At 48.5% G+C, this 27,299-nt stretch overlaps 2 protein-coding genes across 4 annotated transcripts; one reads left to right on the top strand and one right to left on the bottom strand.

The window, feature by feature from the left end:
- The first annotated feature begins 241 nt into the window (after positions 1-241).
- Positions 242-18,483, top strand: ccdc78 (coiled-coil domain containing 78). Of its 2 annotated transcripts, XM_002940231.5 has the most exons (15): positions 242-502; positions 2,026-2,157; positions 3,294-3,380; positions 3,825-4,004; positions 4,153-4,314; positions 4,406-4,456; positions 7,161-7,249; positions 7,359-7,437; positions 7,572-7,697; positions 8,943-9,145; positions 15,615-15,789; positions 16,598-16,632; positions 16,916-16,997; positions 17,384-17,484; positions 17,712-18,483. In XM_002940231.5, the coding sequence occupies exons 1-15, from the start codon at positions 422-424 to the stop codon at positions 17,833-17,835; spliced, it is 1,707 nt and encodes a 568-aa protein (XP_002940277.2). In that variant the 5' UTR covers positions 242-421; the 3' UTR covers positions 17,836-18,483. The 2 variants fall into 2 exon arrangements, with proteins under 2 accessions (XP_002940277.2, XP_031749185.1); XM_031893325.1 differs by lacking the exons at positions 242-502; positions 2,026-2,157 and having other exon boundaries at positions 3,304-3,391.
- On the bottom strand, positions 18,394-26,524 carry antkmt (adenine nucleotide translocase lysine methyltransferase). 2 transcript variants are annotated; one of them, NM_001126619.1, is given in 6 exon segments: positions 18,394-19,069; positions 22,430-22,480; positions 22,562-22,702; positions 23,962-24,066; positions 25,657-26,041; positions 26,375-26,524. In NM_001126619.1, coding segments are annotated over 5 exon segments (648 nt in total). In that variant the 5' UTR covers positions 25,819-26,041; positions 26,375-26,524; the 3' UTR covers positions 18,394-18,880.
- Positions 26,525-27,299: the final 775 nt, after the last annotated feature.

Raw genomic sequence — 27,299 nt, 5'->3', positions numbered from 1 at the left:
TCCCGGTGCAACTCCAGCCTCACCAACTAGGGCCCCTCTCACCCCCACACTAGGGCCCCTCTCTCACCCCCACACTAGGGCCCCTCTCACCCCCAAACACACCGGGGCCCTTCTCTCACCCCCAAACACACCGGGGCCCCTCTCCTACCCCCACACTAGGGCCCCTCTCACCCCCACACTAGGGCCCCTCTCTCACCCCCACACTAGGGCCCCTCTCACCCCCACACTAGGGCCACTCTCACCCCCACACTAGGGCCCCTCTCTCACCCCCACACTAGGGCCCTTCTCTCACCCCCAAACACACCGGGGCCCCTCTCCTACCCCCACAGTAGGGCCACTCTCACCCCCACAAACACACCGGGCCCCTCTTTCACCCACAAACACACCGGGGCCCCTCTCCTACCCCCACACCAGGACCCCTATGCTAGCAACAGCGATGGATGCTGCAGACGATGGTGAGACCTCCCTCAAAGAGCAAATCAGGAGACTGACCAACGAAAATGTGAGTGACCCGAAAGTAATGGGGGGATTTTATATTTAGCAGCCCCCCCATCACAGTTTACAGCACCAAGGGACCCTCCAAACTAGAGGTTTTGAAGCTAATAGGCTCAATGCCAGTAAGTGGCTGTGAGCAGCCGTGGCCAATGTGCCCGGCACTGATATATATAATATGCTGAGCCCAAACCTGATCAGCCAGTTTCTTCCCAGCAGAGTCTTCCTCTTACTGGGACAGGAGGGTGGGACTGGTACCTGGGGATCTGCTGGGGGGCTCCATCCCTAGTGACCCCCATTCCTTGTTACACAAGAGTCGAACCATTTCACTTCCAATTTTCTTTTCCTCTTCTTGAATTTGATTGCAATTTAACCCTTACTTTTCCTTTCCCCTAACTCCCCCCCCCCCCCCCCCCTCACACCTACAGTTCCTTCCCAATCTCCTTTCTATTGGGGTCTCAGCTTCTCTTTCTCTACCCTTCCATTCCCCCTTCCTTGCCCCCTGCTCCTGCCTATTTGCCCTCTCCCTTTCTCCCCAAATCACCTATGTTCTTTCCTCCTTACCCATAGCCATCTGCTGATTGCCTGTACCCCCACTTCCATTCTGCTTTTCCCCACCTTCCATTCTACTCCCTACTTCTCTCTCAACCCATTCAATTCCATTTTCTATGTCTCCCCAATCCCCCTGTGTATGTTCTTCCTCCCCATTGGTCTATCTTTGGGCACCTGGAATTCTCCACATTCTCCATTCCTCTGGCTTCCCCTCTGGACTTTGCAATGGTACTGACACTGGTAGAATGGGCCACTTTAGTAGGCTTGGGGCTATATTGGGAATGTCTGCCCTGAAGAAAATGACAAATTAAACTTTCACATCTAAACCCTGAGGGTGCAGAAAACAGTGAGGCGCTACCTAGCAGTGCCAGTCTCGTGCCAGTCTAGTGCCACACTCTCTCCCATGTGACTCCAAAGAGGCCACTCTAGTGGTATGAGCCCCAGTGGTACGAGCCCCAGTGGTACGAGCCCCATTGGTACGAGCCCCAGTGGTACGAGCCCCAGTGGTACGAGCCCCAGTGGTACGAGCCCCATTGGTACGAGCCCCAGTGGTACGAGCCCCAGTGGTACGAGCCCCAGTGGTACGAGCCCCAGTGGTACGAGCCCCAGTTGTACGAGCCCCATTGGTACGAGCCCCAGTTGTACGAGCCCCATTGGTACAAGCCCCAGTGGTACGAGCCCCATTGGTACGAGCCCCATTGGTACGAGCCCCAGTGGTACGAGCCCCAGTTGTACGAGCCCCATTGGTACGAGCCCCAGTGGTACGAGCCCCAGTGGTACGAGCCCCAGTGGTACGAGCCCCAGTGGTACGAGCCCCATTGGTACGAGCCCCAGTTGTACGAGCCCCATTGGTACGAGCCCCAGTGATACGAGCCCCAGTGGTACGAGCCCCATTGGTTCGAGCTCCAGTTGTACGAGCCCCCCATTGGGACATTACGTGCCGACAGCAGGTGAATTGATGTGCTATTGTATCTCTGGTAGGTTCAGCTGCAGGATCGGAATGAGAGGTTATATGCCAAGCTGGGTGAGTTACAGGATAAGATGGGCAAGCTGGCCGGGTCCAAGACAGACCTGTCTTCCAAACTTGTACTCAGTGAGGAAGAAAAACTCAAGGTAGGAGTAAAGGATATAACACTAGGACAATAAATATCTGCCCAAGGCCATAATCTCTCTAGATCCTCATCTCTTACCAAGACTCCATATGTTTTCCCTTCTTTACAGATCAAATTATTTTCCTTATCTGTCACCCAGCATCTCCCATCAATTCCATCTTCTATACTCTTTCCCTGCTTTACTCATCAACTCCATGTACTCCATCAACTACATGTTGTCTTCTATTACCTTGGTCCTAACACCAACTCCATGCCCTCTACTTTTCCCCTGCACCTCCCATCAACTACATGTTGTCTTCTCTTACCTTGGTCCTAATACAAACTCCATGTCCTCTACTCTTCCCCTGCACCTTCCATCAACTACATGTTGTCTTCTCTTACCTTAGTCCTAACACCAACTCCATGTACTCTACTCTTCCCCTGCACCTCCCATCAACTACATGTTGTCTTCTCTTACCTTGGTCCTAAAACAAACTCCATGTCCTCTACTCTTTCCCTGCACCTCCCATCAACTACATGTTGTCTTCTCTTACCTTGGTCCTAACACCAACTCCATATCCTCTTCTCTTCTCCTGCTTTTCCTATCAACTCCATGCCCTCTACTCTTCCTCTGCACCTCCCACCAACTACATGTTGTCTTCTCTTACCTTGGTCCTAATACAAACTCCATGTCTTCTACTCTTTCCCTGCACCTCCCATCAACTACATGTTGTCTTCTCTTACCTTGGTCCTAATACAAACTCCATGTCCTCTACTCTTTCCCTGCACCTCCCATCAACTACATGTTCTTCTCTTACCTTGGTCCTAACACCAACTCCATATCCTCTTCTCTTCTCCTGCTTTTGCTATCAACTCCATGCCCTCTACTCTTCCTCTGCACCTCCCATCAACTACATGTTGTCTTCTCTTACCTTGGCCCTAATACAAACTCCATGCCCTCTACTCTTTCCCTGCACCTCCCATCAACTACATGTTCTTCTCTTACCTTGGTCCTAACACCAACTCCATGTCCTTTTCTTTTCTCCTGCTCTTCCCACCAACTCTATGTCCCCTCCCAACACAGCAGAGTAGATTAGTGCTAAATTTGCATCCCAGACACTGGAATACTGGAAGTTAAACTGAATATTTTCTGTGCAGATCTCTAAGGAACTAATTGAACTTCAGATTGAGACAAACAAGATACGAGAGCACTATGAAGCAGAGACATTTGAACTCAAGAACACTGTATGTTGGAGGTATTTTGGGCAAAGTAGAATTTGGGTAACCCACACCCTAATACAATGGCTGATCCTGCATTTGCAGTCAGGAAAACCATTTTGCTTAGGATAAACCACAAGCAAAAACTGTAATTAAAAAATAATAATTAATATGTTTCTTAATGTTGCCGTGTTTGGCCGCCATCTTGGTTGTTTGCTTTAACCCAGCACTAAGGAAATTATCTTTGCATCACAGAAATTTTTAAAAATTCTTTTGCTTGGTAAAGTCAAGACAACCAAGGACTCTTAGAAACATTTCTAAAGAGACCTCCCATTGAGAGTCAGCAAATACTTTCCCTTTAACATTGCGTTACCTGGCAGGGAACCCACAATGACCAAGTACAAGAGGGATTAAGGGATGGGCTTCTGCTCCAGTTCAGATCCAGCACCTTTGCTTATTGTCTCCCTGCAGATCTTGACTCTAGAGAACCGCTTGATGTCGCTGGAACTGCAGAAGGAGAAACTGGCTGGAGAACATGAAGCGGTGAAAGAACGTCTGCAAACAGTTGAAGTAAACCGCAAAGAGCTTGCAGACGAGTACATTGTTCTGAAGAGCAACTACCTGGCCCTCAGCAAGGAGCATGAAAAGGAGGTGATGCAGAGCTTTCACCCACATTACTCTTCCCCTCTCTCTCTCTCTCTCTCTGTTATTGGTGCCTGTTACACACTATATAGAAGCCATTGGGCAGCCAACCATCCAGTTAGATTAAACTATATTACTTGACACTCTTGCCATACAGGTTGCTAAGAATGATGAGCTGAGCATGGAACTTCTTAATTTAGTCAGTCAGAGGGGACAAGATGAGACCTACTCCCAATCCCGAGTTTTGGTTAATGAAGCCACAGCAGAGCTTGAGCGAGTCAAAGCAATGGTCAACAGACTCACAGCCCGCAACATCAAGGTATGTGAGCCCTGCCAATAGTTATTCCTAGGCTCAAGGTGTTGAGTTATACTAGAGATGTAATGACCTCTGGATCTTTCTCATCTTTCAGCCTGAGGATGTGGTGGCTACAGAATATGAACGGCAGAAACTGGAGAGAAATGTAAGTTGCAGCGATCAAATTCACTTTCAGAAAGGTAGAACCTGTGTCCATCGTACTGTTATCTAATGACACCAGAAAAGCCATAGAGAGACGTATCCAAGGGATCAAGGGAAACCATTGGCAGTTTTGGATTCATAACACCTAACAGTTACACATTTATGCGACTGTATAGATAGGTTGTAAGAGAGTGAGACTATATGTACACTGGGGTTCCGGTGGAAGAGTTCAACTTCATGGACTTTTTTATGGTCTTTTTTCAACCCAACTTAACTATGTAACTATGGTACATAGGGGAGGGAAACATTCAGACTAGCACTGCTTGGTGCAATTATCAGATGTTACAATGTAACGAGTAGTTAACAAGGTTCCTGGATTTCACGCTTATGTTTAGTATAGCAGGTTGAACTCTAGAGAAGACATGTTCTCAATAGAAGAGTCTTACTCGGACTATAGACCCTGTACCATTTGTAAGGTACTTCCCCCCCAGCCCTGCCTCCCACCATACTCTATAGAATTCCCCTGGCCAATAGAGGTCATTCAATCAGTGGCAAAGTCTGGTAATTAGGAAAATACAGTGTTATATGGCGATGCCCAAAATTAGGTTAAATAACGCAAGAACACCACCTGGATCCTGTTCAAAAGAAGCTTTTAATTACATTGATGGGGAAACAATGTACGATACAAAATTGTACATTAAACTTCCAAATTGCTTACATTCTATCATGACTTTTTATACCCATCAGTGGGGGATTTCCAACAACCCCCGCCGCTCCCTTATCTTTGTCCAATCAGAGTCCAATCTTCCCATTGTTATCAGGTCATCTTCCGTGAAGCTTCTTCTGACGCTTGACCTCTTGCGGTAACAGGAGTCTGGACTTTCCAAAACATCATGTGACATCTGGGGGTTCTCCGATAACGTGGGGTGATGGTAGATGATTCGGCAATTATAGCAAACGAGCATTTCTTATCTGTAAACAACTTATATTAGATGATCAAAACATTTTCTGCAACTTCTTGCTAGTTCTAGGCCTTAAATATATCAGTAGGCCTAAAGCTTTTATGTCTATGGTTAAACCTGTCCTCACAGGGGGTTGGGTCCATAAGATCTCCGGCAAACCAAATTGAGCAAGGAATACCTGTTTTAGATGAAACCCATGCTTTTAACGGGGTTGTCATCACAGCCAGGAGTTTCAGAAACTGCCCTATATGGAAGGTTCCTCCAATGACCCAACCAGCAGAACCTATAGGGTGTTATTGGAGTAAGGGTCAAACACCATCTAACATAAGGTAATGAGGTAATACATAAAGCCCCAATTCACAGTAGAGTTTGTCAAATTACACAAGGTCATTCCAGGTGTACCCCCCCCGTGTTGTGAAAGACATATATGAAGCAGGGCAAATACACCATCTGGAATCTGGACCAGACAGGGAAAGTGTTATTTAGAGAGGTCAATATTGGGTCCAAGTTATGGGATAGAACAACAGAGAGGTCTGGATGTATCTGAATCCTAAGGATAGAATCTCTCCACTTATACAAGTGAGGTGTCCCGTGGCAGGGGTGGAAGTGGTGTCGGTTCTTCTTCGTGTAGGGAAGATTTATTTGTCCTGAGAACCTCCCAATGTTGTAGATAATATTGTCTGTGGCTTTAATGAAGGGCCAAATCTACTAGAAAGATCAGTAGGTCACCAGCTTTACAGGGATACCCTCTTCTCCACAGGACCCAGGCACCATCTATTAAAGTTCAGTTCAGCAAATAACAGTGGTGAGAGAGGACATCCCTGTCTGGTGCCCCAAAAGAGCGGGAAGGGGCCTGATAGTAGTGCATTGGCTCTAACCTTTGCCGTTGAGGCCAAGTATAGCAACTATAGAAACATATAAAGTTGGGTCCAATCTAAATTTGGAGAGGACCTCCCACAGATATGGCCAATTTGCCTAATCAAATGCCTGTGCAGCATCTAGGGAAGATTAAGGAATCATCTTCTTAGGTTTATATCAGTAGTCTTTGGGCATGAAGCCTGTCTGACCCAGATCTATGTGCAAGGAGCTAATATTGTGGCAGGGGGAGATACTGAATTGGTTTATTCTAGGGAGGAGGTTGGGGGGAGACAATTTTTCACTAGGGTTTTTCCACCTCCATACACATCAGGAAGGCCAAGAGTTAGGGCCCATGCATACAGCTTGTCACTTATGGGGTACGAGGGTTTAGTTTGTCCATTTGTGGCACCGTGTGTCACCTTACAGCAATATCTGCTCAATTCTACCTCTCCTGGCAGTGACATTGGCTCAGGGGCCACAAAGTGCAGGTCATTATTATGAAACTGTCAAATATTAGCTAACTGACTGAGGTCCAGGTTGGCAGTTATTGTTTGTGTATTTGTGCCATCGCTCCTCGAGGCTACCAAATGCTGAGCTAAAGGCACCTATCTGCCAGCTCTATGGCTACATATGGCTGCCAGCGGTTAGACCTACGTTGTACATGGTGCAAGTGGCCAATGAGCCTTCAGTTTGCTAAGCAAATCCTGTTGTAGTGCCTGCTGCTCTTATCCCATCCCTGTTCCATCAGATAAGACATGGGGGGCATTTGCCCCCACCCCACAAACAAAAGTCATTTAGCCACAAAGGCCCAAGATCTGATCGGTGTGGTACAAAATGGAGGAAAGAGCAGTGATTTGGAGTCTGACAATTCTTATTGTATCGTTGCAGCTTCTGGGGAACCAGGATCACATCAGGGAGGAGATAGACAATATAAAGAAGATTCACGAGACTCAGCAGCAGAGACTGGAGGAAAGAATGTGAGTGCAGGGGATGCTTTGATACTAAATGAGAGATTTCTTTGGTTTATGGGAGACATTGGGGTGTCTGGGGGTCTGCACGGCATTCAGTAGATTTTCTTACTCTCAGAGTTGCAATGGGCAAAGAGCTACAGGAAGCCAAAAGAGCCATTCGCAACACCCAGCACAAGATGGCGGAGCAAATGGCGGTAAGTTGACTTCTTCTGCCTCTGGAGATCATTTCCATAAATGGGGTCAGCAGTGCCCCCCATCCCAACCCTTGGACATAGTCTTAAAGTTTGTCTAAGGGAAGAGCCGTCTCCTGTATCTTCTACTTCCCCAGGTTCTACTGACATCCCAGAGCCAATTGCAAGAGGTGGAGGCACAGAATTCCCATCTCCAGCTGCAGCTCAAGGAGCTCAATGAGGAATATCGCTCCCGGCTAAACCGCTATATCCAGGATCTGGCAGTAAGTGACTGGCAGTCAGTGGCTCTTTCCTCTCCCACTTTATCATGGAACCTCCTTTCCTCTAATCTGAATGGATCCCTTGTTTCTGCTGGAAGGAACTACTGGTCAATAAAGAATCCCAACTGGGCCAGCCTTTCCCCATAACCGAGCCCATTCCCTTTATCAGCTTAGTCGCTCTTCCCTGTACTTTCTCTATTTCATTACTGCCCCCCCTTATATATTTATATATAGTGACCCCCCCTTAACTGCCCCTTCCCCCCCCAGTGTAACCAATCCCAACTGGGCCAGCCTTTCCCCATAACTGAGCCCATTCCCTTTATCAGCTTAGTCGCTCTTCCCTGTACTTTCTCTATTTCATTACTGCCCCCCCTTATATATTTATATATAGGGACCCCCCCTTAACTGCCCCCCCCCCCAGTGTAACCAATCCCAACTGGGCCAGCCTTTCCCCATAACCGAGCCCATTCCCTTTATCAGCTTAGTCGCTCTTCCCTGTACTCTCTCTATTTCATTACTGCCCCCCCTTATATATTTATATATAGTGACCCCCCCCTTAACTGCCCCCCCAGTGTAACCAATCCCAACTGGGCCAGCCTTTCCCCATAACTGAGCCCATTCCCTTTATCAGCTTAGTCGCTCTTCCCTGTACTTTCTCTATTTCATTACTGCCCCCCCTTATATATTTATATATAGTGACCCCCCTTAACTGCCCCCCCCCCCCCCAGTGTAACCAATCCCAACTGGGCCAGCCTTTCCCTATAACTGAGCCCATTCCCTTTATCAGCTTAGTCGCTCTTCCCTGTACTTTCTCTATTTCATTACTGCCCCCCCTTATATATTTATATATAGTGACCCCCCCTTAACTGCCCCCCCCCCCAGTGTAACCAATCCCAACTGGGCCAGCCTTTCCCCATAACTGAGCCCATTCCCTTTATCAGCTTAGTCGCTCTTCCCTGTACTTTCTCTATTTCATTACTGCCCCCCATTATATATTTATATATAGTGACCCCCCCTTAACTGCCCCCCCCCCCCCAGTGTAACCAATCCCAACTGGGCCAGCCTTTCCCCATAACTGAGCCCATTCCCTTTATCAGCTTAGTCGCTGTTCTCTTACTGCCCCCCCGTATATATTTATGCCAGTAGATGCCCCCATAGAGGGCAGTTCATACAATGGGGGAGGCAGAATGGTTCTACACTGCTGCTCTGAATCCCTGCTCATTGAATCTGTGTCTGTGCCCTGACCAGGAGTATGTGGACGGGGCAGCGAGGGCCGGGGGCAAATCGCAGGCAGATTCCAGCAGAATAAAAGCCTTTGTGGACAGTATGCTCAGCGACATGAAGGCCTCTCACCGGTCCCGGGAGGAGCAGTTGGCGGGGGCTGCGCGGCAGTACAAGAAACGCATGCAGAACCTCATCAGGAAGCATGAAAGTCTGCTCATTGCGTACCGGTGAGTACAGCAGTGGGCGGGGCTAGCTCCTCCCCCAGATTGTGCCACATCTGTCTCAAAGGGGGCGCCAATTCCTACCCCAGATTGTGCCACATCTGTCTCAAAGGGGGCGCCAATTCCTACCCCAGATTGTGCCACATCCGTCTCAAAGGGGGCGCCAATTCCTACCCCAGATTGTGCCACATCCGTCTCAAAGGGGGCGCCAATTCCTACCCCAGATTGTGCCACATCCGTCTCAAAGGGGGCGCCAATTCCTACCCCAGATTGTGCCACATCCGTCTCAAAGGGGGCGCCAATTCCTACCCCAGATTGTGCCACATCTGTCTCAAAGGGGGCGCCAATTCCTACCCCAGATTGTGCCACATCTGTCTCAAAGGGGGCGCCAATTCCTACCCAGATTGTGCCACATCCGTCTCAAAGGGGGCGCCAATTCCTACCCCAGATTGTGCCACATCCGTCTCAAAGGGGGCGCCAATTCCTACCCCAGATTGTGCCACATCTGTCTCAAAGGGGGCGCCAATTCCTACCCCAGATTGTGCCACATCTGTCTCAAAGGGGGCGCCAATTCCTACCCCAGATTGTGCCACATCCGTCTCAAAGGGGGCGCCAATTCCTACCCCAGATTGTGCCACATCCGTCTCAAAGGGGGCGCCAATTCCTACCCCAGATTGTGCCACATCTGTCTCAAAGGGGGCGCCAATTCCTACCCCAGATTGTGCCACATCTGTCTCAAAGGGGCGCCAATTCCTACCCCAGATTGTGCCACATCTGTCTCAAAGGGGGCGCCAATTCCTACCCCAGATTGTGCCACATCTGTCTCAAAGGGGGCACCAATTCCTACCCTAGATTGTGCCACATCTGTCTCAAAGGGGGCGCCAATTCCTACCCCAGATTGTGCCACATCTGTCTCAAAGGGGGCACCAATTCCTACCCCAGATTGTGCCACATCTGTCTCAAAGGGGGCGCCAATTCCTACCCCAGATTGTGCCACATCTATAAATACAGTGGTTGGCATAAGGTGACTTGCCCATTTATAAGCATGGATATAAGTACTAGCCCAGGGCTAATCACTGGAAATAAACTGAAGCTGAGGGCTAATCAGTGCGTATAAGTACTAGCCCAGGGCTAATAATTGGATATAAACTGAAGCTGAGGGCTAATCAGTGGGTATAAGTACTAGCCCAGGGCTAATCATTGGAAATAAACTGAAGCTGAGGGCTAATCAGTGGGTATAAGTACTAGCCCAGGGCTAATCACTGGAAATAAACTGAAGCTGAGTGCTAATCAGTGGGTATAAGTACTAGCCCAGGGCTAATAATTGGAAAAAAACTGAAGCTGAGGGCTAATCAGTGGGTATAAGTACTAGCCCAGGGCTAATAATTGGAAAAAAACTGAAGCTGAGGGCTAATCAGTGGGTATAAGTACTAGCCCAGGGCTAATAATTGGAAAAAAACTGAAGCTGAGGGCTAATCAGTGGGTATAAGTACTAGCCCAGGGCTAATCATTGGAAATAAACTGAAGCTGAGGGCTAATCAGTGGGTATAAGTACTAGCCCAGGGCTAATCACTGGAAATAAACTGAAGCTGAGGGCTAATCAGTGGGTATAAGTACTAGCCCAGGGCTAATCACTGGAAATAAACTGAAGCTGAGGGCTAATCAGTGGGTATTAGTACTAGCCCAGGGCTAATCATTGGAAATAAACTGAAGCTGAGGGCTAATCAGTGGGTATAAGTACTAGCCCAGGGCTAATCACTGGAAATAAACTGAAGCTGAGGGCTAATCAGTGGGTATAAGTACTAGCCCAGGGCTAATCATTGGAAATAAACTGAAGCTGAGGGCTAATCAGTGGGTATAAGTACTAGCCCAGGACTAATCATTGGAAATAAACTGAAGCTGAGGGCTAATCAGTGGGTATAAGTACTAGCCCAGGGCTAATCACTGGAAATAAACTGAAGCTGAGGCCTAATCAGTGGGTATAAGTACTAGCCCAGGGCTAATAATTGGAAAAAAACTGAAGCTGAGGGCTAATCAGTGGGTATAAGTACTAGCCCAGGGCTAATAATTGGAAAAAAACTGAAGCTGAGGGCTAATCAGTGGGTATAAGTACTAGCCCAGGGCTAATCATTGGAAATAAACTGAAGCTGAGGGCTAATCAGTGGGTATAAGTACTAGCCCAGGGCTAATCACTGGAAATAAACTGAAGCTGAGGGCTAATCAGTGGGTATAAGTACTAGCCCAGGGCTAATCACTGGAAATAAACTGAAGCTGAGGGCTAATCAGTGGGTATTAGTACTAGCCCAGGGCTAATCATTGGAAATAAACTGAAGCTGAGGGCTAATCAGTGGGTATAAGTACTAGCCCAGGGCTAATCATTGGAAATAAACTGAAGCTGAGGGCTAATCAGTGGGTATAAGTACTAGCCCAGGGCTAATAATTGGAAATAAACTGAAGCTGAGGGCTAATCAGTGGGTATAAGTACTAGCCCAGGGCTAATCACTGGAAATAAACTGAAGCTGAGGGCTAATCAGTGGGTATTAGTACTAGCCCAGGGCTAATCATTGGAAATAAACTGAAGCTGAGGGCTAATCAGTGGGTATAAGTACTAGCCCAGGGCTAATAATTGGAAAAAAACTGAAGCTGAGGGCTAATCAGTGGGTATAAGTACTAGCCCAAGTCTAATCATTGGAAATAAACTGAAGCTGAGGGCTAATCAGTGGGTATAAGTACTAGCCCAGGGCTAATCACTGGAAATAAACTGAAGCTGAGGGCTAATCAGTGGGTATAAGTACTAGCCCAGGGCTAATCACTGGAAATAAACTGAAGCTGAGGGCTAATCAGTGGGTATTAGTACTAGCCCAGGGCTAATCATTGGAAATAAACTGAAGCTGAGGGCTAATTAGTGGGTATAAGTACTAGCCCAGGGCTAATCACTGGAAATAAACTGAAGCTGAGGGCTAATCAGTGGGTATTAGTACTAGCCCAGGGCTAATCACTGGAAATAAACTGAAGCTGAGGGCTAATCAGTGGGTATAAGTACTAGCCCAGGGCTAATCATTGGAAATAAACTGAAGCTGAGGGCTAATCAGTGGGTATAAGTACTAGCCCAGGGCTAATAATTGGAAAAAACTGAAGCTGAGGGCTAATCAGTGGGTATAAGTACTAGCCCAGGGCTAATCATTGGAAATAAACTGAAGCTGAGGGCTAATCAGTGGGTATAAGTACTAGCCCAGGGCTAATAATTGGAAAAAAAATGAAGCTGAGGGCTAATCAGTGGGTATAAGTACTAGCCCAGGGCTAATCATTGGAAATAAACTGAAGCTGAGGGCTAATCAGTGGGTATAAGTACTAGCCCAGGGCTAATAATTGGAAAAAAACTGAAGCTGAGGGCTAATCAGTGGGTATAAGTACTAGCCTAGGGCTAATCATTGGAAATAAACTGAAGCTGAGGGCTAATCAGTGGGTATAAGTACTAGCCCAGGGCTAATCACTGGAAATAAACTGAAGCTGAGTGCTAATCAGTGGGTATTAGTACTAGCTCAGGGCTAATCATTGGAAATAAACTGAAGCTGAGGGCTAATCAGTGGGTATAAGTACTAGCCCAGGGCTAATCATTGGAAATAAACTGAAGCTGAGGGCTAATCAGTGGGTATAAGTACTAGCCCAGGGCTAATCATTGGAAATAAACTGAAGCTGAGGGCTAATCAGTGGGTATTAGTACTAGCCCAGGGCTAATCATTGGAAATAAACTGAAGCTGAGGGCTAATCAGTGGGTATAAGTACTAGCCCAGGGCTAATCACTGGAAATAAACTGAAGCTGAGGGCTAATCAGTGGGTATAAGTACTAGCCCAGGGCTAATCACTGGAAATAAACTGAAGCTGAGGGCTAATCAGTGGGTATTAGTACTAGCCCAGGGCTAATCATTGGAAATAAACTGAAGCTGAGGGCTAATCAGTGGGTATAAGTACTAGCCCAGGGCTAATCATTGGAAATAAACTGAAGCTGAGGGCTAATCAGTGGGTATAAGTACTAGCCCAGGGCTAATCACTGGAAATAAACTGAAGCTGAGGGCTAATCAGTGGGTATAAGTACTAGCCCAGGGCTAATCACTGGAAATAAACTGAAGCTGAGGGCTAATCAGTGGGTATTAGTACTAGCCCAGGGCTAATCATTGGAAATAAACTGAAGCTGAGGGCTAATCAGTGGGTATAAGTACTAGCCCAGGGCTAATAATTGGAAAAAAACTGAAGCTGAGGGCTAATCAGTGGGTATAAGTACTAGCCCAGGGCTAATCATTGGAAATAAACTGAAGCTGAGGGCTAATCAGTGGGTATAAGTACTAGCCCAGGGCTAATCACTGGAAATAAACTGAAGCTGAGGGCTAATCAGTGGGTATAAGTACTAGCCCAGGGCTAATCACTGGAAATAAACTGAAGCTGAGGGCTAATCAGTGGGTATTAGTACTAGCCCAGGGCTAATCATTGGAAATAAACTGAAGCTGAGGGCTAATGAGTGGGTATAAGTACTAGCCCAGGGCTAATCACTGGAAATAAACTGAAGCTGAGGGCTAATCAGTGGGTATTAGTACTAGCCCAGGGCTAATCACTGGAAATAAACTGAAGCTGAGGGCTAATCAGTGGGTATAAGTACTAGCCCAGGGCTAATCATTGGAAATAAACTGAAGCTGAGGGCTAATCAGTGGGTATAAGTACTAGCCCAGGGCTAATAATTGGAAAAAACTGAAGCTGAGGGCTAATCAGTGGGTATAAGTACTAGCCCAGGGCTAATCATTGGAAATAAACTGAAGCTGAGGGCTAATCAGTGGGTATAAGTACTAGCCCAGGGCTAATAATTGGAAAAAAAATGAAGCTGAGGGCTAATCAGTGGGTATAAGTACTAGCCCAGGGCTAATCATTGGAAATAAACTGAAGCTGAGGGCTAATCAGTGGGTATAAGTACTAGCCCAGGGCTAATAATTGGAAAAAAACTGAAGCTGAGGGCTAATCAGTGGGTATAAGTACTAGCCCAGGGCTAATCACTGGAAATAAACTGAAGCTGAGGGCTAATCAGTGGGTATAAGTACTAGCCCAGGGCTAATCACTGGAAATAAACTGAAGCTGAGGGCTAATCAGTGGGTATTAGTACTAGCCCAGGGCTAATCATTGGAAATAAACTGAAGCTGAGGGCTAATCAGTGGGTATAAGTACTAGCCCAGGGCTAATAATTGGAAAAAAACTGAAGCTGAGGGCTAATCAGTGGGTATAAGTACTAGCCCAGGGCTAATCATTGGAAATAAACTGAAGCTGAGGGCTAATCAGTGGGTATAAGTACTAGCCCAGGGCTAATCACTGGAAATAAACTGAAGCTGAGGGCTAATCAGTGGGTATAAGTACTAGCCCAGGGCTAATCACTGGAAATAAACTGAAGCTGAGGGCTAATCAGTGGGTATTAGTACTAGCCCAGGGCTAATCATTGGAATAAACTGAAGCTGAGGGCTAATTAGTGGGTATAAGTACTAGCCCAGGGCTAATCACTGGAAATAAACTGAAGCTGAGGGCTAATCAGTGGGTATAAGTACTAGCCCAGGGCTAATCATTGGAAATAAACTGAAGCTGAGGGCTAATCAGTGGGTATAAGTACTAGCCCAGGGCTAATAATTGGAAATAAACTGAAGCTGAGGGCTAATCAGTGGGTATAAGTACTAGCCCAGGGCTAATAATTGGAAAAAACTGAAGCTGAGGGCTAATCAGTGGGTATAAGTACTAGCCCAGGGCTAATCATTGGAAATAAACTGAAGCTGAGGGCTAATCAGTGGGTATAAGTACTAGCCCAGGGCTAATAATTGGAAAAAAATGAAGCTGAGGGCTAATCAGTGGGTATAAGTACTAGCCCAGGGCTAATCATTGGAAATAAACTGAAGCTGAGGGCTAATCAGTGGGTATAAGTACTAGCCCAGGGCTAATAATTGGAAAAAAACTGAAGCTGAGGGCTAATCAGTGGGTATAAGTACTAGCCTAGGGCTAATCATTGGAAATAAACTGAAGCTGAGGGCTAATCAGTGGGTATAAGTACTAGCCCAGGGCTAATCACTGGAAATAAACTGAAGCTGAGTGCTAATCAGTGGGTATTAGTACTAGCCCAGGGCTAATCATTGGAAATAAACTGAAGCTGAGGGCTAATCAGTGGGTATTAGTACTAGCCCAGGGCTAATCATTGGAAATAAACTGAAGCTGAGGGCTAATCAGTGGGTATAAGTACTAGCCCAGGGCTAATCACTGGAAATAAACTGAAGCTGAGGGCTAATCAGTGGGTATAAGTACTAGCCCAGGGCTAATCACTGGAAATAAACTGAAGCTGAGGGCTAATCAGTGGGTATTAGTACTAGCCCAGGGGCTACCAGTATAAACAGTACATATGAATGTACCTGGCATATGTTCAACTAGACTGAAGTGAAGGGATTTTTTGGCCCAGAATGCAGCGGGAGCAAATGATGGCATCAGGGAACCAGGACACGGACCCCGGGCCCCCCGAGCACCATTTCTCCATCACTGACCCCGAGCTGCAGTCTCAGGCGGGACAAGAGCTCAACCTTCTGCGGGAGGACAAAGCCCGTCTGGAAACCCAAGTCCGGGATTTAAAGGAGAAGGCGAGTGAATTGGACTTTCTGTCTGATACCTTCCCTGCTGTAAATCCTTATGCACGAACTCACTGCCCAGAATCCTTTGCTGCTGTCCCATTAAAGGGGATACAAACCCAACTATAACACTGTCCCACTGCGCCCCCTAGTGTTGCTATAGAAGTTGCTGAAAAATGTCATTATAGATGCAAGGAAATCCACCAATGAGAATTCTACTGTCCAAAAACCTTATTATAGATGCAAGAGAAGTGACCAATGAGAATGCTGATTCCCTGTGTCAGGCCCCTTGCTGGTACCTTACATATAGAGATAATGATGGCATTTTCCCCTCATTATATGGCACAGGAATCAGACATGGGGATAAAGGGACAGACTTGTTCAGTGCTGGGAAACTGTGCTTATTGCTCCCAACTCCAATTGCAGGAACAGAGAACAGGGAGCCGGATTTACTCACATCAGCTGGGATTCTCATTGGAGGATTCTTTTGCATTTCAATGCTGCCTATTGAGCTGGGAAAGTTTTATTGTGCAATATTGCTTTAAGAATACAGCCCTGATGTTGCTGGACTACAGCTCCCAGCATGCCTCACCCTTCATTATATGTTACATTATGCTGGGATTTGTAGTCCGGCAACAGCTGAGTAACGTTTGGTTGAGCCGCGCTGTGCCGCAGGGTTTAGTTTCCCCTTTAACCATTATCCGTTCCATCCCTTGCAATACCCCTCAGTTTGCCCCCATAATGGGGCAGAATACTGCATTATGATCTGTGTATGTCACTGTGTAACCCTTTGCTCACCAAGCTTTCTCTTTTCCTTCAGAAGAGGCTGGGAGACACTGGGACAGCCAATCAGCAGTAAGTATTACAGAGGACAGGACCATAGAACATTTAGCTCAGTCCTTGTGTCAGCAGACGCAGATGCCACTCGGATGGTGTTGCATTGCATTGTGGGAGCACTTGGGGATGTAAATGAGCCCCACATTTTCCTATAGAGGGCGAGAGAAGTGAAGGTTATCATGGACCATGAGAGATCACCAAGGGGTCTTGGAGTAGAAGCTGAGGGTCTCCTGGCTGGGAAGGGGTGCAGGGCCTTCATGGGTTTGGGGTTCAATGCTCATACTTCTCCTTCATTCGCCAGCGTGGAACACAATGGGGCGCTAAATGAAGAAAGTTGGGCGGAGATTCGAAAGCAACTGCGAGAATTCACTCACAACACGCAGGTAGGGAGCCATCTTGGTCTTCAGCCCCTGGCCATCTTGGCCATCAGCCCCTGAGATTGGCAGGACTGGTCCACGGACCATGAGAGTCCAATGTGCCGATAAGCCCTGTATTATACTGTAATGTTTTGGGGTAACAATGGGGTCATATGTATTTAGTTCAAGGGTAACAAATCTCTGTTTGCCCCAAATCTCACCAAACTGGACCCTCAGAATACGCTTGTGGGAATTTCTAGGCCAATCTCACCCTACGGGGCAGTCAGGGTAACACCCCTCATCCAATATTCGGAAACCCCCCGAAGATTCCTGAACAAGGAACTGTAGTACCATGGGCGGGCTCCAGGGGGTGGAAGAACCAGAGAGGATAAGTGTTGTATGGTTTCCCCCAGGAGGAACTGGAGAAGGAGAGGAGCCAACTGCTGTCCAGGGCACTAGTGGCAGAGGAGCAAGTAGCGGAACTACAGGACTATGTGGACAAACATCTGGCAAGGTGGGTGCCTCTCCTATCCAGCTAAAGGGAACCCGTGCCTCTGGGTTGGCCCATGTTCCCCTCACACTAGCCAAGAGACTGGCCAGTCTGACTCTTGGATATACCCTTAGCAGCCCAAGGTAGGCTGGACTGGGAGATGAGGATTGGGCTCACTAGATACTGGGTAGGTGCTGCCAATAGTCCAATAAAAGCCATAAACTCACGGCCTGGTCTCGCCCCCCCCACAGGTACAAGCAGGAGATTATGCGCCTACGGAAACTCCTGGGGAGCGAAGGGCCGAGAGCTGTTAGTGCCGATGCCCCCCAGCCATTCCTCAGCAGAGCTGTCCGACGAAACAGCCACGAGATGTGAGATATCGCCTAGTGGGCATAATTGGTACTGCAGCCTCATTCTAACTGTGTATTCCTCCAACCCAATTGCCCCCCGGTGTCAGACACAGCAAGTGACTGACCCAATACCAACAGAACTTTCCATATGTATATGATCCCCTAGAATCTCACACACACACATATATATATATATATCTCAGCCAGCGACTGACCCAATACCAACAGAACATTACATACACACACATATATATATATACATCTCAGCCAGCGACTGACCCAATACCAACAGAACATTACACACACATATATATATATCTCAGCCAGCGACTGACCCAATACCAACAGAACATTACACACACACACATATATATATACATCTCAGCCAGCGACTGACCCAATACCAACAGAACATTACACACACACACATATATATATACATCTCAGCCAGCGACTGACCCAATACCAACAGAACATTACACACACACACATATATATATATATACATCTCAGCCAGCGACTGACCCAATACCAACAGAACATTACACACACACACATATATACATCTCAGCCAGCGACCCAATACCAACAGAACATATTTATATGAGAGATTTGCTGAACAACAATAAATATATGTGGGTTAAAACCCCATTTTGTACAGAAATAAAACATCGATACGTTTCTGCCTCCTTTTTACCCTTCATAGCCTGGGTCCCAGTTTCGGGTTATTATTATTATTATTAACATTTATTTATAAAGCGCCAACATATTCCGCAGCGCTGTACAATAAGTTGGGATTTGGACCAATCCTTTTTGGAGTTCTGAGCGCCGGACAGGGATAAGGATTAGATTCTTGTGGATCTCGCTCATTAGGGTTTGGGGGTTCACTAAACCCGAGGATTCTGTGCCCCCTTAATATTATGAGTGCAGAAATAAAGGAGCTGGGGAGCAGTATGACCCGAGGTACTGACCCAAAGCTGGTCCCTCTCCCATCTCCCTATTACAGCTTCCTGTCCCACCATTATGGCTACTGGGTGTATAAGGATAATGCCTGGGGGTTACACTTACCCTCATACTAGGGTCCCTGCCTGCCTGCCCCCCGCTGATTCCCTGATGCTCTGAATATCATAAGCCCATGCCCTATCTGCCCCATCCCCTATAGTGTGGGTGGGAGTCCATGTAGGGAGGGGAAAGCGTCCGGCCACCACCCGCGCTCCATCCGGCAGCTCCGCCAGCAGCTTGGATTCCAGTAACGACAGCTACGGGGGGAGGAGACAACGCCATTAGCTCTCAGGTCCAATAACGGCCCAGTAACACCTACAGATATACACTGGCACCAAAGTACTGATCTCTCACTGTATAACACTTCCCTCCCCCAACTTACTTGAAACCATTGCTGGTTCTGTGTATCTATGGTTATTGGCCCATCTGGGCTCCCATCCCCTAACTGGGCTCTATGTTCCTATGGTTATTGGCCCATCTGGGCTCCCATCCCCTAACTGGGCTCTATGTTCCTATGGTTACTGGCCCATCTGGGCTCCCATCCCCTAACTGGGCTCTATGTTCCTATGGTTACTGGCCCATCTGGGCTCCCATCCCCTAACTGGGATCTATGTTCCTATGGTTATTGGCCCATCTGGGCTCCCATCCCCTAACTGGGCTCTATGTTCCTATGGTTATTGGCCCATCTGGGCTCCCATCCCCTAACTGGGCTCTATGTTCCTATGGTTATTGGCCCATCTGGGCTCCCATTCCCTAACTGGGCTCTATGTTCCTATGGTTACTGGCCCATCTGGGCTCCCATCCCCTAACTGGGCTCTATGTTCCTATGGTTACTGGCCCATCTGGGCTCCCATCCCCTAACTGGGCTCTATGTTCCTATGGTTACTGGCCCATCTGGGCTCCCATCCCCTAACTGGGCTCTATGTTCCTATGGTTACTGGCCCATCTGGGCTCCCATCCCCTAACTGGGCTCTATGTTCCTATGGTTACTGGCCCATCTGGGCTCCCATCCCCTAACTGGGCTCTATGTTCCTATGGTTACTGGCCCATCTGGGCGCCCATCCCCTGACTGGGCTCTATGTTCCTATGGTTACTGGCCCATCTGGGCTCCCATCCCCTAACTGGGCTCTATGTTCCTATGGTTACTGGCCCATCTGGGCTCCCATCCCCTAACCGGGCTCTATGTTCCTATGGTTACTGGCCCATCTGGGCTCCCATTCCCTAACCGGGCTCTATGTTCCTATGGTTACTGGCCCATCTGGGCTCCCATCCCCTAACCGGGCTCTATGTTCCTATGGTTACTGGCCCATCTGGGCTCCCATCCCCTAACTGGGCTCTATGTTCCTATGGTTACTGGCCCATCTGGGCTCCCATCCCCTAACTGGGCTCTATGTTCCTATGGTTACTGGCCCATCTGGGCTCCCATTCCCTAACCGGGCTCTATGTTCCTATGGTTACTGGCCCATCTGGGCTCCCATTCCCTAACCGGGCTCTATGTTCCTATGGTTACTGGCCCATCTGGGCTCCCATTCCCTAACCGGGCTCTATGTTTCTATGGTTACTGGCCCATCTGGGCTCCCATTCCCTAACCGGGCTCTATGTTCCTATGGTTACTGGCCCATCTGGGCTCCCATCCCCTAACCGGGCTCTATGTTCCTATGGTTACTGGCCCATCTGGGCTCCCATCCCCTAACCGGGCTCTATGTTCCTATGGTTACTGGCCCATCTGGGCTCCCATCCCCTAACTGGGCTCTATGTTCCTATGGTTACTGGCCCATCTGGGCTCCCATCCCCTAACTGGGCTCTATATTCCTATGGTTATTCGCCCATCTGGGCTTCCATTCCTTAACCGGGCTCTATGTTCCTATGGTTACTGGCCCATCTGGGCTCCCATTCCCTAACCGGGCTCTATGTTCCTATGGTTACTGGCCCATCTGGGCTCCCATTCCCTAACCGGGCTCTATGTTCCTATGGTTACTGGCCCATCTGGGCTCCCATCCCCTAACCGGGCTCTATGTTCCTATGGTTACTGGCCCATCTGGGCTCCCATTCCCTAACTGGGCTCTATGTTCCTATGGTTACTGGCCCATCTGGGCTCCCATTCCCTAACCGGGCTCTATATTCCTATGGTTATTCGCCCATCTGGGCTTCCATTCCCTAACCGGGCTCTATGTTCCTATGGTTACTGGCCCATCTGGGCTCCCATTCCCTAACCGGGCTCTATGTTCCTATGGTTACTGGCCCATCTGGGCTCCCATTCCCTAACCGGGCTCTATGTTCCTATGGTTACTGGCCCATCTGGGCTCCCATCCCCTAACCGGGCTCTATGTTCCTATGGTTACTGGCCCATCTGGGCTCCCATTCCCTAACTGGGCTCTATGTTCCTATGGTTACTGGCCCATCTGGGCTCCCATCCCCTAACCGGGCTCTATGTTCCTATGGTTACTGGCCCATCTGGGCTCCCATTCCCTAACTGGGCTCTATGTTCCTATGGTTACTGGCCCATCTGGGCTCCCATCCCCTAACCGGGCTCTATGTTCCTATGGTTACTGGCCCATCTGGGCTCCCATTCCCTAACCGGGCTCTATGTTCCTATGGTTACTGGCCCATCTGGGCTCCCATTCCCTAACTGGGATCTATGTTCCTATGGTTACTGGCCCATCTGGGCTCCCATTCCCTAACCGGGCTCTATGTTCCTATGGTTACTGGCCCATCTGGGCTCCCATTCCCTAACTGGGCTCTATGTTCCTATGGTTACTGGCCCATCTGGGCTCCCATTCCCTAACTGGGCTCTATGTTCCTATGGTTACTGGCCCATCTGGGCTCCCATTCCCTAACTGGGATCTATGTTCCTATGGTTACTGGCCCATCTGGGCTCCCATTCCCTAACCGGGCTCTATGTTCCTATGGTTACTGGCCCATCTGGGCTCCCATTCCCTAACTGGGCTCTATGTTCCTATGGTTACTGGCCCATCTGGGCTCCCATCCCCTAACCGGGCTCTATGTTCCTATGGTTACTGGCCCATCTGGGCTCCCATTCCCTAACTGGGCTCTATATTCCTATGGTTACTGGCCCATCTGGGCTCCCATCCCCTAACTGGGCTCTATGTTCCTATGGTTACTGGCCCATCTGGGCTCCCATCCCCTAACCGGGCTCTATGTTCCTATGGTTACTGGCCCATCTGGGCTCCCATTCCCTAACTGGGCTCTATGTTCCTATGGTTACTGGCCCACTCACTCATGCTCAGGGCAGCTGACTATTTTTTTCAGTTAAAGCCCCATAAAGATCCAACTTTTGGTCAGGCTTCTAGAAGGTCTAACCTCAAATCCCCCCCTCACTAACCTTTAGCCCAAATCCCCCCCTCACTAGCCTTTAGCCCAAATCCCCCCCTCACTAGCCTTTAGCCCAAATCTCCCCCTCACTAGCTTTTAGCCCAAATCTCCCCCTCACTAGCCCTCAGACCGAGCCATCCCTGCGGCAGTGTGGGAAACACTGGTACCAATCAGAATGCAGTAATAGTGCAGCTCCTTCCCATGAATGTTAGGCCCCACCCTATATATATATATATAACGCTGTGGGACCCCCCAACCCCCAGGGGTACGTGGCAGGTACTTACCACACTCGGTGCCAGGAAGACAGAGATGTTGCTGCAGTCGTGTAACTTGACCTACAGAGGGAATGAGAGGTTACTGTGAGTGGCAGGTTATGGGGGGGCACTGGGGGGCATTGGGGGGGGCCGGGGCTTTACCTTCCATAGGTCCTGGCGCCGGTAGGAGACCTTGCCGTGGCACCCTGCCCTCCAGGCGTTTATGTAGGAAAGGCGCACTAGCCAAGGGTTCAGCTCGTAGCCAACTGCAGGGTGAAACCCCCGCTGTGCAGCCCCCAGCACCTATGGCAACAGAACATGATTTAGGCCCCCAAAAGCCCCGCCTTAATCTGCCATTACTGTATATTGCACTGAGACAAGTCTGGCACTACAACCTTTGCTAGAGTCCCACTGGTCACAGATATATAACTTCATATTGTCTAGGTACTAACACTTAAAGGGAAACTAAACCCTGCGGCACAGCGCGGCTCAACCAAACGTTACTCAGCTGTTGCCGGACTACAAATCCCAGAATAATGTAACATATAATGAAGGGTGAGGCATGCTGGGAGCTGTAGTCCAGCAACATCAGGGTTGGATTCTTAAAGCAATATTGCCCAATAAAACTTTCCCAGCTCTCTAGGGCCCGCATTGGCAGAAATGCAAAAGAATCCTCCAATGAGAATCCCAGCTGATGTGAGTAAATCCGGCTCCCTGTTCTCTGTTCCTGCAATTGGAGTTGGGAGCAATAAGCACAGTTTCCCAGCACTGAACAAGTCTGTCCCTTTATCCCCATGTCTGATTCCTGTGCCATATAATGACGGGAAAATGCCATCATTATCTCTATATGTAAGGTACCAGCAAGGGGCCTGACACAGGGAATCAGCATTCTCATTGGTCACTTCTCTTGTATCTGTAATGAAGTTTTGGGTCAGTAGCATCAATAGAGAAGTAGGGGGCGCCGTGGGACAGCTTTACGGTTGGGTTTAGTTTCCCTTTAGGAATTGTAGAAATGCCATCCCATTAGGGCCCCCCCCATTTCATCTGTGAAAATCAGTTATTGGCTCAATATCCTTTGATTTGAAACCAGATTTGGGTTATAGAGGCCACCGTACATGGCCCAGCGGTATTAGCTGTGATTGGCACTATTACAATTCAGGGCTGGATTGGCCCCTACAATGTCCCACCCAGAATGCCATGTGATTGGCCCCCTGGAAGCTGCCTTTGCGATTGGCAGAAAGAATCCAACCCTGTTGTGCATTTATACTGGGGGCTGTTCCCATTGTGGCTTACACGGGGGCTGCCACCCCCATATGTACCAAACCTGCCCCCCCCAGGCAGAGCCAATAATTACAAGCTGGCTACCATAGAAACCCTATGAGAAACCGGGTAAAGCTGAAGCTGCAATAAAGGGCCTCATTCCCTAAAGGAGCAGTGGGTGGGTGTGTCCTGTGCCCACAGTGGGAGGGTAATGGGTGTGGCCTCAGGGCACCCTGATAATAAATCCGGTCCTGCCTGCGAGTACTGCGTGGGCCCATGAGTAACACTCTCTGGCTTCTTACAATTCTGCCGTCCCCGGAGCCGAGATCCACCATCTTCCCTGAACGTCCTTCCAACAGACTCATTACGTTGGCTACCTGCTTGGCACTGGCGGGCAAGTACGGCACCTGGGTACAGCAGTTTCATAGCCACTTAGTAACACATATAGTATCTCCTCCTTTCCACTTACTATCTACTCCTACACCACTCCCTGCTTACTATCTACTCCTACACTACTCCCTGCTTACTATCTACTCCTACACTACTCCCTGCTTACTCGCTATCTACTCCTACACTACTCCCTGCTTACTATCTACTCCTACACTACTCCCTGCTTACTATCTACTCCTACACTACTCCCTGCTTACTCGCTATCTACTCCTACACTACTCCCTGCTTACTATCTACTCCTACACTACTCCCTGCTTACTATCTACTCCTACACTACTCCCTGCTTACTCGCTATCTACTCCTACACTACTCCCTGCTTACTATCTACTCCTACACTACTCCCTGCTTACTATCTACTCCTACACTACTCCCTGCTTACTATCTACTCCTACACTACTCCCTGCTTACTATCTACTCCTACACTACTCCCTGCTTACTCGCTATCTACTCCTACACTACTCCCTGCTTACTATCTACTCCTACACTACTCCCTGCTTACTATCTACTCCTACACTACTCCCTGCTTACTATCTACTCCTACACTACTCCCTGCTTACTCGCTATCTACTCCTACACTACTCCCTGCTTACTATCTACTCCTACACTACTCCCTGCTTACTATCTACTCCTACACTACTCCCTGCTTACTATCTACTCCTACACTACTCCCTGCTTACTATCTACTCCTACACTACTCCCTGCTTACTATCTACTCCTACACTACTCCCTGCTTACTATCTACTCCTACACTACTCCCTGCTTACTATCTACTCCTACACTACTCCCTGCTTACTATCTACTCCTACACTACTCCCTGCTTACTCGCTATCTACTCCTACACTACTCCCTGCTTACTCACTACCTACTCCTACACTACTCCCTGCTTACTCACTACCTACTCCTACACTACTCCCTGCTTACTCACTATCTACTACTACACTACTCCCTGCTTACTATCTAGTCCTACACTACTCCCTGCTTACTCGCTATCTGCTCCTACACTACTCCCTGCTTGCTCACTATCTACTCCTACACTACTTCCTATCTATTCCTACACTACGCCCTTCTTACTCGCTATCTACTCCTACACTAGTCCATGCTTACTCACTATCTACTCTTACACTACTCCCTGCTTACTCACTATATATTCCTACACTACTCCCTGCTTACTCACTATCTACTCCTACACTACTCCCTGCTTACTTACTATCTACTCCTACACTACTCCCTGCTTACTCACTATCTACTCCTACACTACTCCCTGCTTACTCACTATCTACTCCTACACTACTCTCTACTTACTCACTATCTATGTTGTATATTCTTACTATATACAGTTAAATATGCATTTTCACAATATCCGCTATCTATTTCCACGTTGCTGGTAACTCTGAATTCACTATTTACTCCCTGTTACCTTCATACCAACCCTTTCTTCTCTACTAACTGGCTGTACAACAAGGGACACTGCCAGTCTGCCTCACATACACACAGTGTAAATACACACACACACACACACATAGATATATAGGTTTCCAGGGACTTACCTGTAACTTTAGAGGCACTTTCCTGAAGCCCGGCATTAGGACCAAGGCCCAGACAGTGTAGGCGGCAAGGCCTGAGCACCCAGCGATCTGTAGCAGCCCCCACCCCCCCACTGGCTTCCCCCCCAGGGAAGAAAGCACCTCCTGCACCCCGTCTTCATCCATTCCTAGAGGGGAAAAGCAGCCCAACATCAGCTCCAACTTGGCAACTAACTTGGCCCTGGGGGAGGTGAGAAAGCTGCCGGGCCCCGGGACAGTAGGGCCTGGGCTAATGTGTTGGTGGGATTTGTTGTCCACACACAAAAGGCACAGGATTGGTGGGAATGGTAGGAATGGTGGGGATGATGGGAATGGTGAGGAATGGTGGGGATGATGGGAATCATGGGGATGATGGGAATGGTGAAGAAGAATGGTGGGAATGCTGGGCATAGTGGGAATGGTGGGAAATGGTAGGAATGGTGGAGATAGTGGGAATGGTGGGGATGATGGGAAGGGTAGGAATGATGGGAATGGTGAGGAATGGTGGGGATGATGGGAATGGTGGGGATGATGGGAATGGTGGAAATGGTAGGAATGGTGGAAATGTTGAGGAATGGTGAGAATAGTAGGAATGATGGGGAATGGAAGGAATGGTGGGAATGGTGGCAAATGGTAGGAATGGTGGGAATGGTAGGAATGGTGGGAATGGTAAGAATGGTGGCGAATGGTAGGAATGGTAGGAATGGTGGGAATGGTAGGAATGGTAGCAAATGGTAAGAATGGTGGGAATGGTAGGAATGGTGGGAATGGTAGGAATGGTGGGGAATGGTAGGAATGGTGGGAATGGTAGGAATGGTAGGAATGGTGGGAATGGTAGGAATGGTGGGAATGGTGGCGAATGGTAGGAATGGTGGGGAATGGTAGGAATGGTGGGAATGGTAGGAATGGTAGGAATGGTGGGAATGGTAGGAATGGTGGGAATGGTAGGAATGGTGGGAATGGTAGGAATGGTGGGGAATGGTAGGAATGGTGGCGAATGGTAGGAATGGTGGGGAATGGTAGGAATGGTGGGAATGGTAGGAATGGTAGGAATGGTGGGAATGGTAGGAATGGTGGGAATGGTAGGAATGGTAGGAATGGTGGGAATGGTAGGAATGGTGGGAATGGTAGGAATGGTGGGGAATGGTAGGAATGGTGGCGAATGGTAGGAATGGTGGGGAATGGTAGGAATGGTGGGAATGGTAGGAATGGTGACGAATGGTAGGAATGGTGGGGAATGGTAGGAATGGTAGGAATGGTGGGAATGGTGGGAATGGTAGGAATGGTGGGAATGGTAGGAATGGTGGGAATGGTAGGAATGGTGGGAATGGTAGGAATGGTGGGGAATGGTGGGAATGGTAGGAATGGTGGGAATGGTAGGAATGGTGGGAATGGTGGGGAATGGTGGGAATGGTAGGAATGGTGGGAATGGTAGGAATGGTGGGAATGGTGGGGAATGGTAGGAATAGTGGGGAATGGTGGGAATGGTAGGAATGGTGGGAATGGTAGGAATGGTAGGAATGGTGGGAATGGTAGGAATGGTGGGAATGGTAGGAATGGTAGGCAATGGTAGGAATGGTAGGAATGGTAGGAATGGTAGGAATGGTGGGAATGGTAGGAATGGTGGG

This window comes from Xenopus tropicalis, chromosome 9, assembly GCF_000004195.4.
Source record: "Xenopus tropicalis strain Nigerian chromosome 9, UCB_Xtro_10.0, whole genome shotgun sequence".
NCBI lineage: Eukaryota > Metazoa > Chordata > Amphibia > Anura > Pipidae > Xenopus > Xenopus tropicalis.
The sequence above is the reverse complement of the archived record's forward strand: the minus strand, read 5'-3'. Positions and strand labels throughout refer to the sequence as shown.